The sequence below is a fragment of the Neospora caninum genome, chromosome IX (assembly GCF_000208865.1).
Source record: "Neospora caninum Liverpool complete genome, chromosome IX".
NCBI classification, from domain to species: domain Eukaryota; phylum Apicomplexa; class Conoidasida; order Eucoccidiorida; family Sarcocystidae; genus Neospora; species Neospora caninum.
The window spans coordinates 5,414,101-5,428,262 of NC_018390.1; the positions used below are offsets into that span (position 1 = coordinate 5,414,101).

At 53.0% G+C, this 14,162-nt stretch overlaps 2 protein-coding genes across 2 annotated transcripts; both read right to left on the minus strand.

Annotated features, from left to right (window-relative positions):
* Positions 1 to 221: 221 nt before the first annotated feature.
* On the minus strand, positions 222 to 3,107 carry NCLIV_044780 (hypothetical protein; the record flags this gene model as incomplete). Its single annotated transcript, XM_003881401.1, has 5 exons — positions 222 to 328; positions 828 to 885; positions 1,163 to 1,330; positions 1,732 to 1,902; positions 2,898 to 3,107. The coding sequence occupies 5 exons, from the start codon at positions 3,105 to 3,107 to the stop codon at positions 222 to 224; spliced, it is 714 nt and encodes a 237-aa protein (XP_003881450.1).
* Positions 3,108 to 5,773: 2,666 nt separating this feature from the next.
* On the minus strand, positions 5,774 to 8,229 carry NCLIV_044790 (putative 3' exoribonuclease family, domain 1 containing protein; the record flags this gene model as incomplete). Its single annotated transcript, XM_003881402.1, has 3 exons — positions 5,774 to 6,102; positions 6,968 to 7,613; positions 8,050 to 8,229. The coding sequence occupies 3 exons, from the start codon at positions 8,227 to 8,229 to the stop codon at positions 5,774 to 5,776; spliced, it is 1,155 nt and encodes a 384-aa protein (XP_003881451.1).
* Positions 8,230 to 14,162: the final 5,933 nt, after the last annotated feature.

A 14,162-nucleotide genomic window follows, 5' to 3' on the forward strand; every position in this document is an offset into this window, starting at 1 on the left:
TACGCATCCAGGTCCAGCCACCGTGATATACAAATGAATGTACAGAGTTGCGAGTTTCGGCAGTCAAACGGGTGGCTCGGGGTACACATGTCGGCACACATGTATGTTCAGAGAGTGAGAGGTTTCTGCGTAGAATGTTCTTCGCATGCAGACACGTGTCGAGGTTCGAGGAAATCGCCTGGACCGCCATCCGGAGAAATCGCTTCGCTCTTCCGCCTTCCTCACGGAACAGTCGGCGACAGCGACACACAGACAAAACGCCTATCGGCTGCGGCTTCGGCTGACTCCGCGCCTTCGACTGCCGCTGCGGCTGTCGTCGCGGTCTCTCCTGTGAGAACAAACGAGCAAAGCTCCCAGTAGAGGAATGTGCTCCCCTCGGGCAACTTTCGCCCCCCTCTTCAATTCACACGGATCCGTGTCTCCTTACCGCGAAGGCAGTACAAATAAGACGGGGGGGTAGGGACACACACACACACACACCTAGTTGCATATCAATATATATGTATATATATATATATATATATATGTATATATATATATGTATATATATATGTATATATATATATATATATGCCTATCCCTCTTCATCGATGCGTCCATCGATAAACAATAATAAACCTACAAATGTGCCTCGACATAGGGTAGGCATCTACCTGAATATATATATATATATATATAGATAGATATTTTTAGGCATTAGTTAGAAGGAGCATTAACGGAAACGTGTGCTAAGGGTGAATGACGGCGATTCCTTCAAAACGCACAAACGCCTTTTTCGCGTGAAGCGTCCCAAGGAAGTCCAGCTTTCTGAGAGGAAGGCACTGTACCTGGGCGCACGAGCGTCTCTTTCCGGAGACCGACCACGCGACGGAGGGGATATCGACCCTGAGAAACAGCACTCGAATTGAAACTCTGTTTTTCCTCTTCCTCGATATGCACGTATACAAAAAATCAAGCCCTATATGCATGTACATGTCTACATCACTCTGTGAGCACAGGCACTCATCCACATATATATATATATATATATATATATATATATATACAGGTGCAAACAGACCGACATACCAGGGTGGCGCTGTCTGTATCTGTATGCATGGGTACCGCTGGGAATGTCTCGGCTAATGCGTCGAGCACGAACGTGGGCATCCAAAAGTCTTACGATTTTTCCTTCGCGGCGAGAGAGAGTACTCCGGACTCCTCCGCCGATACGACGAACGAGGGAGGCTCCGCTCCCGTCTCGAACTTCCGTTCCGAGGCGGAGATCCGCGACCGTGTCGCGCCCCCGAAGATGCGGGCGCCCCAGCCGCTGCCGCTCGTGCCTTCTCGGCTGAGACGGAGAAAACAAAAAAGGTCTGGAAAAGAAAAAATATTTTTGTTTTTAAAAACACAAGGCGGACCAGCATTCCGAAGTCAAACGTTTCAGAATAGAGAGCGCAACGGCTTCAACCACCGCAACACAAAAACTGCACGGCGAAAATCTTCCCGCTGAGAGGTCGAGCTACAGCGACGATTTACAGGCAACAGGCAGCGGGGAACGGTCCCCAACACTGTCAACAGTCATTTGTTCTTCCTCAAAAGGCACATGCACACACATGCTTACAAGCGTACATGCCTGTGTGAAAATGTACATACGTATATATATATATATATATATATATATATATATATATATATGTATAACTATATGGACATGTGTGGGTACGTAGGTCTAGGCGAGTAGGTACTGACATGTTCCAGCCTTTGCGGTTCCACAGGCGAAATGGGTCCGTTCGCAAGTTTCAATTCAAAGGCCACACCGAGAACTATGACTCGTGACTCTCCCTCGCCAGCTTTACCTTGTCGCTGCTCCTTGACTTTCGAGCTGAACTCGACCTTCATAGCACGACCGTCCAGCATCCCCTGTCCACAAACACACAAAACGGAAAAGCATGACGCAAACAGACCCCTCGAATATATATATATATATATATACATATATCATATATATATGCATGTTTATATCTAAGTAAATGTACATATTTACGGCTGATACGGTATATGTACAAACGCAGCGTATCTGCTATTCCTACACATACGGGGCGACGGAGAAGGAAATGCAAATGCATGAGCAACAATTTACCTAACATAAATGGCATGTACAGGGCGGACACAGGCCGTACATATCAGTTGTGTTTGGGAAATCTGTTTGTAGCACGAGAGGGTTTCACTGCGCACGGGACACCTTCCAGTGGAAGGAAGAAGATTGCTCGCCTCCGCCGTGTTCTCTACCTCTCTCCGAGATATTCGTAACCCTCCGCTTTACGTTTTCTCGCCCGTCGCGAACCGGGCCCCAACGATCCTCTCTCCTTCATTTTCGTCACTCTACTCCGGATCTCCACAAATCCCGAACGAGCTTGAGTTCCCTCTCTGTGTCTCCTCGTTTCTCTCTGCCTGCTGCGTTCGCTCCCTTACTCGCTGGCAGTTGCGCACCCACAGACTTGCGTTCTCTTCCCTCTCTCCTTGTCTTTCTCGTCCTCTGTTTCTCTCTTTCTGTTCCTCTTGCTTCTCTTTCGCTCCTCCATTTTCCTCTTGTTCTTCTCTCAATCTGTCTTGTTCTCTTTCTCTCACACTGTCTCCCTCTTGCCCTCTTTGTCTCTCTCTTTTTCTCTCTTTCTCTCTATATATCTCGTTCCCCTCCTCTCTCTCTCTTTTTTTCTCTCTCTTTCTCTCTATATATCTCGTTCCCCTCCTCTCCTTGTCTTTCTCTTCCTCTCGATCTATCTTGTTCTCTTTCGCTCACTTCCTATCTCATTCCCTTGTTCTCTTGTTCTCTTTCTCGTTCGCTCTCTCTCCTTCTCTCTCTTTCTCTCCCTCTCTCCCTCCTCGCTTTCTTGCTCTCTCTATCTCTTGCTTACTTGGTTGAGGTGCTCGCGCGCCAGCTCGGCCTCTTGGACGGAGTCGAACTCGACGTACGCGTAGCCCTTTGGGATTCCTGCGACTTTGTCGACGGCCAGAGTGCAGGAGGTGATCACTCCGTATAAGCCGAAGATTTCCCGCAGGTGTTCCTCCCTGACATTGCGTGTCAGTGAAGAAACGTTCAGCGTGCACTCCAGAACGCGCTTCATCGTGGCGAGGAAACCAAAGAGAAAACAACCGAAAACAAAGAGACAGTGGAGGCAGAGCACGAAGAGAAGGGGAGCAACGGCATCAGACGGCACGAAGGAATACAATACGAAACGACCTACGCATTTATGTGAGTATGCAGACAAATACGCACCATCTACATGGGGGAGTCGCCAGACCTGCAGCGAGCTGTGTGTTGATTTCCTTGGAATGGAAAAGCCTAGCCGACAAGCTGCTCAGAGATCACATGCATGCAAGGCACAGACAAGCTGCTCAGAGATCACATGCATGCAAGAAACCACACACACAAACACACACACACACACACACACACACACTATCGTAGAAGGAGATAGGGGGATGGCGCTCTTTTGGCATGCGCATGCAGTTTTGAATGGGTTCGATGCGTGATGGCAGACCGGCGGCTCATGTCAGCAGCGACGGAACGGACTGCAGAAAAGGATGCACTCAGCGTAGAAAACTGCCCGGAAGAGGAGGCTGTTTATGCCGAAAGGAGAAGGGGAAGACCAGTTTGCCTGTATTCTCTCCAGAATGTGCGAGACATCTCTCCTAGACAACCGGGGAGAAAGAAACAAGAGAAGGGAGGGGAGCAGAGAAGGACGTGGAGGCAGAAGAAAAGTCACGGGGACTTCGAAGAAGGGGAGAAAGGTGAGACACCGGGAGGCGCCTCGTTTCCCGTCCTAAGGAAGACGAGCAAGTCGGTTCCTAGGAAGAAGGAAGCGCTGACCTCATTTTTCTAAAGAGGAAAACTCGGTCGCCGAGGAAGGACGTTCGCATGAACAACGCAACTCTGGAGCTGTTCGTACACTAGACAGCCCCCGATACTCCCACGAAGCACGAGGAAAAGGGGACTCTGTGCAGTAAAAGAAGCCCCGCATTGGGCGTCACGAGACACAGAGAAATACAGGTTCTCTCTTCGAGAAGGGAAACAAAGTCGACCTCAAGAAAAGAAGCAAAGTCGTAGAACCCTCGCGCTGCCACACAGAGGCGAGACTCAGGCCGTTGAAACGGAGAAAGCCAGTCCACAACCAGCAAGCAGAGGGCAAAGAAAGCGCGTAGAAAAGCGCAAGCAAAACGGAGGGAAATGCGAAAGAAAGTGAACTTTGGCGCCACCTCTCTCCAGAAAAAACCCATGCGAGAAGCCGATGACACCGGCAGAACTGCGCCTTTTTTTTCGTAGGGCGGGTGCATGCACGAGAGGCGGCTCGATTCCCCGACGACTCACCGTTCTGATTTTTCCCGCGTGTTGTACAGCTCGTAGACGGGTGTTCCTTCTCACGGCCTACTGCTTCTCTGTTGTTTCACAGGTGCCCAAGAGTGGAGGGAAAGCGTGTCGTTTCCTAGAGCCAGCGGGTCCACTCTGAGAATGTTTTCTTCGAAGAATCAGCACTCGCTACGTCAACACATGTACACCGGTGGTTCAGCGCATTGAAAGAACGTGGATTTTCCCTTTTTCTGCAAAGTGTGTGTACAAAAAGTATACCAGGAGGATGTGTCTTTCGCAGAACATCGATGTGTCACCGTCCATGCGATGGCGTATATATGTCTCACTCTGTACGACCGCTGAGCACAGCTGCATCTACGTTACCGAGCTGCATACAAGCTTATCCACAAATAGACAGATAGGTGCGTCCATTTATATATCTACATACTTCCTGTATGCCTACGGTAGAGAGGTAGAAATGGATATATAAATAGCAGGTACCGATCTGGGGCAGTGCACACATTGCTCTCCCATCCTCGCATTCGTCGTTCTGGCCTTCCTGCTTGGCGTGCTGCGTAAATCCAGAATTTGCTGATCAAACATGCTCGGAGCACATCTCTGCGGGGTAAGGCCCCTCTAAAAACCGAAGTCGCTTTTCTCCCGTGCCTTGAGTGAAGAAGAACACACGCCGTTGATGTCTCGGGGAACGCGGTACGCCCCCAAGTTCCGCCCGGCAGATGATTTCTGAGATAGCGCGCCGGCAGAGACCGATATGTCTCATTCCAGGTCGCGATGTGGCGCATGTGATACTGCCTGAATATGCACCCTTGTTTTGGATACTACGCATTGCGAGTTAGACACCTCAGTTTTGTGGAACGCCTCGGTTTTTCATTTGTCAGCTGGGCAGGCTGTTCCCGCAGCACACATTTCCTCTGTTTGGAGCTTCCACGCGGAACAGATCCTTTCATCTCTCCATTTGCTCGCGTTTTTCGAGAAACTAGGCAGACGAAGCACCGCGAATGTTGCTCTGCAGGTGGCACGATGCACACGAGTCTCTGAAGTCGACCGGAGACCGGCAACGTGCTCCGCTGCTCACCACCCGCGTCTTCTACACGAAGAAGATAGCTACAGCGTGCGAGTATTGAAGCCTCTCCGTGCAAAGTGCGTTCGTCCTTCTCTCTACACGTGTCATGTCTATTCAAAAGATGCGTCCATGACAGCTCGGGACTTCTTCATAGCATTCAAGATGCTGTAGCTCGGTAGCGCATGCAAAAAAAGAGCCGAAGTCCCTAAAGGGCAAACATCAATGCGTCCTTCGAGTGGACAGTTTCTTCGACGGCTGGTTGCCGAGATAACCGTGGCTATTTTTGAGTTCTTCGAGCCGCCTGGGTCTCCTGTCTCTTCGTCACTTGTGTGGATATCGTCAATCGCGCATCTGACAAATCACTCGCCCTCGATGTCCTCGTCGTCCGTCCCTCGCCACCAAAAATTGTTGTAGCGGAACATATTGCAGGGGGTTTCCATCTTGGCCCGAAAGGCCGCCCTTACGCGTGAATCGACGAATCGACAAGCAGACAGCGCGAGCATCAGACAGGCGCGCGTGTCGCTGCTTTCCTCACTCCCCCCCCTCCCTATCGCCCACCAACCTCCACACGGGCTGGCGTGGCCAGCCCCTGCCACGGCGAGGCCGCTGCGACTCACGCGGCTCGCACGCGCCCCGTGGGCGGCGCTGCTGCCGACGCTCCTCTCGAAAAAGCTGCTGACGAGGTCGCCTGAAGAACGAAAAACAGTTGAAATCTCAGTTCCACAAGCAAGTCGAAAGAACGCCGAACTGGAGCACCGCCAGCGCAAGGATGCTCCGGAGCGGCCTGGGGCATCGAGCGCTGCCAGGGCCCCACTGTGTTCTCCCGGCGAAGGACGTGTGATGTAACAAGATAACGTGGGAAAGAAAGAATTCCTCTCCATCTGTGTGTAGTATCCCCTGCCATGTCACTTCCTCTCAAAGTCTGTGTACCACGCATGTGTCGAACCGCGCAAGAGACTCTTGCACACCAGACTCGCTGGGCCTTACTGGAAGAAACTTTGAGGTGAAGCTTCCACAGCACCCGCCTTGAGAGGGCTCCGGAGTGTCTGCCGTCTCTGTACTTGTCTTCTTTTCACGTGTATCCACTCTACCTCTCCTCGCCACCCTCTACCCCTGTCTACCGGTTTTCGTTCGGTGTGCTCACGTCAGTGTCTCCAGCTAGGGACCTCTTTTGATCTAAACTGCTTTTCGCTCTCTGGAGCTTATCCTAAGGTAGACAAAAGGCAAGCCCTGGCTGCCATTCGTCCACCTTCTCGCGCGAACTGCCCGACGCCCGCGAAGAAACCTAGTCGGGTCGTGATAGCTAATGGACCATATCAGCTGCAAGCCGCGCATGTGTCCCACTTCCCGTACTCCTCACTATCACACTACACACCCAACACCCGGACCGCGGCATTTTGCCTCTCCCAGCAGCCGCGGAACCCCTTCACCCTGCACGTGTTCGGTGTCCTTGTTCACCACAGGAAACAAGGAAACGGCACCTCCACCGCCTCCTGCGTTACACCCTTGACCCCGGGCTTCCCTTTTGCACCTGCGTTTCTGCGAGTGCGTACCGGTTTGAGGTTCGAGAACGAGACAGATGGCGCCTTCCTTCCGTCCATCTTCTTCCTCACTACAGGGGTCGACTCGCCACTCGCCGTCCTCATCTCCGGCGCCGCTACTCTGCTGACCTTCACAGCGAGAACCTGCCTGCGAAGCCGGTGAGAGAGCCGAGCCAGTGACGGCGGGACGTTCCTCGCTGCGCTCCAAGGCGCGAGCCCCGCGCGAGAGCCTCACGAGACTCGCCGCCCAGGCGCGGAAGCGCAGCGCAACACCCGCGTCGATGAGAGCGGCCAAGGCGGCGTTGATACACGCGCTCTCGGCCCCGCCATCGTCTTGCAGAATCATGAGCGTCAGTTGAATCAGACAGCGGGGATACTCGCCCGGAGCAACCATGTGCTGAAGCAGCGTTTGCAGCTGGACTTCGATCCACCGTTCGAAGGCCTCGCCACTGTCCCCGCCAGTTCTTCCCTTCCGTCCGCCTCCGGCGCCCGCAACGGCTGAGCAGCTCCCCATCGCGGCCGCCGCCCGCGCAGCCGAGAGCGTCGGGGGAACCGCCAAAGGCTTCAGAATGACGTGGAAAACGCACCCCGAGCTGGAAAACTTCCCCGGAGGCGCTTCGACAGGACCGACGACGAGCGCGATCACGCTCGTCAAACCCTGGCAGAAAGGAAGAGAAAACGCAGGCACACGTGCATAGATAAATGCAGATGTTACGTATGCATGCAGATACATATATATATATATATGTTTTTGTATGCTTGTGCTGGGTAAGGAGACAGGACACACTGCAGGGGAAAGAACAGAATGCACCCTTTCTGCCCTGAAGGAACGGGACGCGTACAGGCAGATGCGGCACAACAAGGCCTTCTTTGTTGGCAGAGAAGCTTTCCACGTGCATCTTTCCGATTCCTCCTGCGAGGAACTCACTATGAGCGAGCCGTCGCGTTCCTTCTCGAATCGCGTACAAACATCTGCTCGATCTCGGCTGTGTGTGCATGCACGCGTCGCCGCAGGGAAACAGAATCACGGTTAGCAGGCTCGTAACAACGGAAAGGCCACACGTGTGCAAGAAAGATCCCGAACTGGTTCGTACCTGAGAGACCCGGGCGCTGCCGTCGGCGGTTTTCGCGAAGCCGAGTTGCACAGAGAGAGGTCTTAGCTCCTGTGCGTGTTCGCGGCCATCCGGCCTCACGAACGCCTCCGTTGTGTGGGGACAACTCGCCGGCTGTGCCCCATCGCCGCTTCCTGAAACAGAGTTTGCCTCGAATTTCATTCTGGGTTGCAGCTTTGGTGACAAGCCGACAAGGAAATACAGACGGCTCGCAGCTTGACGCTGTGAAGCGTGAATCCGTGCGCGGAGTCCCGGCCCTGGCGCACGGGAAATGTCGTCGCGAGAACCCGCTTTTTCTGACTGCGAGGAAGAGAAAAAGGATGCTCTAGAATGGGGTGCTTCCGGCGCTTCTGAAGAAGCAGGCTAACCACAAAGGCTTCTGCCTCCTCGGGCGAGGGACCTGCCGCTGGATGTCGCTCCAGAAACCATGCCTGACCCCCTTTTCTCGGCCAACAGAAATACCGGCTGCCACTACGGAAGACGAGCAACAGTTACACACGCCGCCTCCGTTGTCGGGTTTTTAGAGGCTGAAAGGTGCCCGTCTTTTTTGTTTTTCTCCTCAACAAACGATAGTTGCGGCGACGTGCGGCGGACGAAATGCAGCGCAGTGCGGAAACTTCTTGGAAAAGAAAGCGAAAGACTTACACAAGACGGGATCAACCCACTAGTCGTGGCGCGTTTGGAGTCGAACCGAGATCCGCTAAGAGCTCCTTCATTTCCGATGTGGAGACGATACAATGTCAAAAGAAGGCAGACGGCGTCACCAGACAGCGAATTGTGGAAGACACTCTCGGTAAAGTTGCACTGAGAGAAGCGACGGTGCCGGCACAGTGCATCGGAGCGTTAGATCCATTTCCGTGCACTTGGCTGCGGCGCCACAAGCGGAAAGTGGCCGTTAGAGAAACGCGAAAAAAACAGCAGCACAGGCGTGCAGGGGTATGAACGTAAGCATTACAGACAGATTTATGGCTTTTCCGTTGCCCATTGCGGAATACGCGAAAAGCTCGCGGGCATGCAGCGCGGAAGAAGGAAAACAAAAGAGGAAGAAGGAAAGAGAGAGGAGAAGCAAAGAGAGGAAGAAACGGCACAACAGAATTCGAAGCGAAGCAGGCACGCTGTGTCTTGTTCCTCGGAGATCCAGAAGGAAAGGGGAGAAAACACAAAGACGCAAACGAGCGACGAAAGCAGTTCCCCAGCCTCGAAGGAATAGAGGGATATCTGCTCTCCTGATGAAATCTGAAGGAAAACAAACCGTCGACGAAATCGGATCAGATCCTTGCCGCTGGCTCGGGACGGCCGCGATGCTGTTTGTGTTCTTGAACTGGGGGAACACTGCACAGATCGACCCACCACAAAACGGAAAGAGACACTGCAGTTCTCGTGAGAAAACTGTGGGTGAAGTGGAGGCAATCATGGGGGAAAACTCAGGAAAAGCGGCCGAAAAGGTTCACCCTGGGGATTTCGTCCAAAACGAGGCGCAGTCTTTAACTTCGCCGCGCATGCACAAAATCTTATAAATGCATGGGGCATGCACTGCTGCAGGCACACAGGGTAGAATGAGATGGCGGCGACAAATTACGGACAGCACGAGAATTGAACAGAGGCTTCTGTTTGAGGGTGCACGGATCTGGCTGCTGGTATTTTCTGTGCATGCGTTGTCAGCAGCGAAGATGCACCCGACCTCTTGTTTATCTGTATATACACCAGGAAGCTTGTGTAGAAGGCCTGCTGTATCTCCAGACGCACAAGGGCGCACGTTTTTGCACATAGTTCTAAAGATATGGAAGGCCGTTAAAAGCGTCACACCAAAATGCTACTTTTAGACAGAAAACCATAGTCTGTTTGTGCAGGGGAATATCCAACTTTCAATCTATTACTCTTAGCGAAAGATCAGCCACGTGGGGCTGCTCAAGTTCGTGGCTACAAGAGACCCACGAAAACTGTGCTGCGTATTTCGAGAGGGCCACCCAAGCACTGTCAGACAGCCGCTTGATTGTCCATGTGTATATGTAGACAAATATATTTTACCCAAGAATGCATAGCAGCAACTTATCTACTTTAAGAAGTCTGAAAACGGACCCCAGAACGGTGGGGCTGCACGTGTATACGCATACGCAAGTTGAAACACTTAAAGAGAGCTTGCATCCGGTGTTGGATGCGTACGCGTATGTATACGTGCTTGTAAATGCATGTGTAGACATGCATACATGGACGGCCAGAGAGGCGGGAGGTGTAGCCTTCGGCTCCGCCGGCTACAGGTACGGCTGGCGGCACGCTATCACTGTCTTTGCATTCGGCTAGCCACATGAATATGGCACGCTCCGCGCAGCAGTTGCCATCGTGCAGAGTGTACTGTGAGCAGATACACTCCACAGCTCTCGACGAAGAGATCTGTTTTTGTGTTGTTTAGTTGACTGGTCTGCCGAGCCACAGGATTTCCTAGAGGATGTGTGCATGATGACCCTCCACGAGGTCCATCAGAACGGTAACGTCGGTAGTGTGAGCTTTTTCGGAGCCCCACATCCTGCTCTGTGCGCCAGAGTAACCTTCTTAGCTATCGGCGCACGCTGCTTTCCAAGGTTTTTTGTTTCCCTCTGGACAGCGGATAGCCCACTGCATCCCAAAGAACCGCATTAGCCAGAACAGCACACACGCCCGACAACAGCCCAGATGTGGTCACTAAGTTAATGAACCGGGTTCTGTCGTTCAGTGGTCAATTCGCCACGCTGTTGTGGTGTTTGATCAACGATGATGCAGGAGTATCGCTGGAATGACATTCAAGGAAACCAAACTCTCCACCGGTCGACGCCTCAGTTTGCTCTGTCCCCCTTCTGTGACCCAACAGCATTTCCTGTCCACCCGCTACATCTCCGCTGAGCGTGGCCCTCCTCAGGTGTCGTTGTGGACTGCGGGTAATACCGCAATACCGCGTGGGTGTTGATGTGGCGTGTGATGCGCTTCTCCCCTAACCTGCAGTCAGGAACGTGCTATCCTGTCCCTCTCCCTCGCGCGAGCCGACCGATAGTGTAATTCTAAGATTCGGGGAAGAGAAAGTCTTTCTCATACGGCGGTCAGCTTCCGCTGCTGGGGGGGGAGGGGGGACTTGCTCCACGCGGAACCACGCCCTATGTTGCAGTGTAAAGAACAGGAGCTACACAAACAATGTTAGAGGATGGCTTCAACGGTCGAACGGACGAGTGTTTCTCTCGTGTGCGCTGGACATCCCTGGCATTTACCCAGTACAGCCACCCCCAGTCACCGATCCTGAGGGCGTACAGCAACTGGATGCCTGTGGGCCGTAGTTTCAGCGTCCTGATTTCATTTCTTGGCAACGCGGTCTCGATCGGAGAATTGCTGAAACTAAAACCACCGCATTCGCAAGTGTTCCCTCGTCTTTTCGTGGGTGATAAAAAGCGAAAGTGGAATGGAGGCAGTGTAGGGACGGGACTGCGTGTTTCGGAAGATGGAAGGCTGTGGATCGCGGCTACTTCCGAATGGAGACAAAATCTGCGTGCTCACCTTGTGCCAGTAAGTGGACAGAACACCGTGGCGCTACGTCGTTTCCCTCCCGTTCATTCGTCGCTTTACCGTCATCTTCAAAGGCCAGAACTAAGAGGTGTGTGAACGAATGCAAAAGGGATACGTGTTCCGCCACGCGGGCGCGCCGCTCGGTACCGGCCACTCTTGCATGCAAAATGAAGTAGCGTGGTGCCTCTGTTTCACTACATTCTTTGTCTGCACAAAAGCGGAATGAAGTCGCCACTCGGTCAGTCGAAGACACACTGTCCAGAACTGGCGCGCGCCCCTCTGCAAGAGCAGAGCGCTGCAGCGCGCACACTACGACACATTCTGTTCAATCCACTCGCGTCCTATACAGAGACGAACGACACAGGAGGGAATACAGGCATAAACAAGATACATGCGCGAGCTTGCGAAACCAGGCAGCAGCAACTTGCCGCCGTCTTGTTGTATGTCATGACAGCCTTGACCAAGGTTCAGGCGGGGTGCGGGGTAATTCAGACGAACGCGGAAGAGACCGTGACGATATCTTCCTGATGGGCCCGCATGCTCTGTCATCGGACACCGCAGGGCAAATGCGTCTTCTATCACAGCACAAAAGAAGCCGCCGGAACACTGAAAAATATGAAGGAAGTCAGTACAGGCTACTCATTGCCTGCCGGAAATGCTCGACGGGGACGGGATACTCTTCAAATTTCCCAACGAAAAAAAAACGCTTCTGGTAGACACCCCCCCCCCCCTCCCGCGCTTCGGTGATGCTCAGGACAAATGAGACGCATTGTGTGGCATGGAGCCCATACAGCTCGCCTGTCTACAGCGCAAACGCTGATTGCGCCAGCGCAAAAGCAGCTGCAAAGCTGCTGTCATTACGCGTGCACTAGAAAATAGAGTCGCACGCGCACTCTGGATGGAGATCGAACCGGCGCATCACGGGGACGTATCTCTCGAGTGTGACCTCCAAGAAAAGGCGAGAGGCATGTAGCCTACGTCATCACGTGCGAGCGTTTTCGCTGGACATTTTTAGTTCCACGAAAGACTCCCTCTGGCTAACGCTAGGCGCCTCAGTGCCAATACTTTGATACCCACCAGCAGCCAGCCGAAGCGCCAATCCCACGGCGTAGAAAGGCGAGGGCGAAGAATGGCATAGAAGAGACACTCAGGGCCCTCTAGTGTTTTCCTCTCTACTCACATTTTGTTCCCACTTCTCTGACAGATCCCACAAACCCTACGAGTCAATAATACGGTCCCACGGAAGAAGACGAATCGAGTCACAGAGATTCACGGAGAGAACAGACAGCGAGGGCCTTAAACCCAAGCTGTACACCTACCCATTTGACGTGCAGAAACCCACGCCTTACGTACCCAAAGTGTCAAGCTTCCCTATAGAAGACTGAAGCCCGCTGTGGGAGCCCCACCGCGCACAAAAAAGCATTCTCTGAGTCCTGCGAGCGTCAAGTGCTGTTTACGCACCTGCTAGGCCTTTTCAACAGGCTACGCTTGCCGAGTCAGCCCAGACGTAAATGTTGCAAACAGGAAAAACACAGCCAAACAGACGCTCTTGCCAGCTCCTTGGCGGGGGAGGGAACCGTTTTCGACACCAGACTCCCCCTCAAGTATCAAGTTATCTTTCTTTACGCTACGAGTTTCTCACACAAGCATGCTGACCGTTACTGCAAGGTGAACGCACTCACGCATGGTGTACGACAAACGCACACGGCCCGCCACACCGATATCCTCTCTGAAGTCCCACCGAGCCTCGAAGCATGCGGAGTGAGTGCCGATGTCACGACTGCCCTCCAAAGTGTTTGAGAGATCCAGCGCCGAGAGCATCGCGGAGTCTTAAAGCCCACGCTGCGCAGCGCGCATCCTCCAGTGCGCAGCACTAAGCCGGTGACACTGACGAGACGCAAAGGCTCTGATGGAAGCCGACTGGGGCGTGGCACAGTCAATACGCGAGAGACGAAACATGGATGTGAACCGCGCAAAACAGGAGACTACGCCTCTCCACTTTATTAAGCACTTCTCCACGCGCGTTGACACGCCCTGGAGCGTTGACAGAAGCCAGTCAAAAAGACAGACTCATACATGCGAAACCGGATCAATTGACACAAAACGGACAGAACAATCGAGGAAGCACAGCAACGCACCCGACGCCTCCTCACCTTCCAAATGTCGATGCTGCGGCGAAATTTTACAGCAGTCGAAGCGCGTTTCCGCCAGCGTCAAACCAGTGCGAGTTGTTGGCCTTCCACCGAACTTCCAAAATGGGAAATAACGAATAAGTGACCGCATTTATCACGGAGCCTACTTTACACAAGGTCGTACCGCTGGTTTTCTACACACTGTAGCCAGCCCTTGTCCCAGACACGACTCAAGTTTCATTCACGGTGCACTCCCTGGAGACCCAGTCGCTGCGCGAGGCTGAACGAAAGTGAAATATAGAAGGAATCCCCTTAATATCGCATGGCGACTGCAACTGCCGTGGCAGAAGGATCGAAACGCATCCATTACAAGTTCCCCACGGGAAGCGAGGGCTTTTGACTGTCAGTCCGAGGCCTAGCTCCACGAACCGCGCT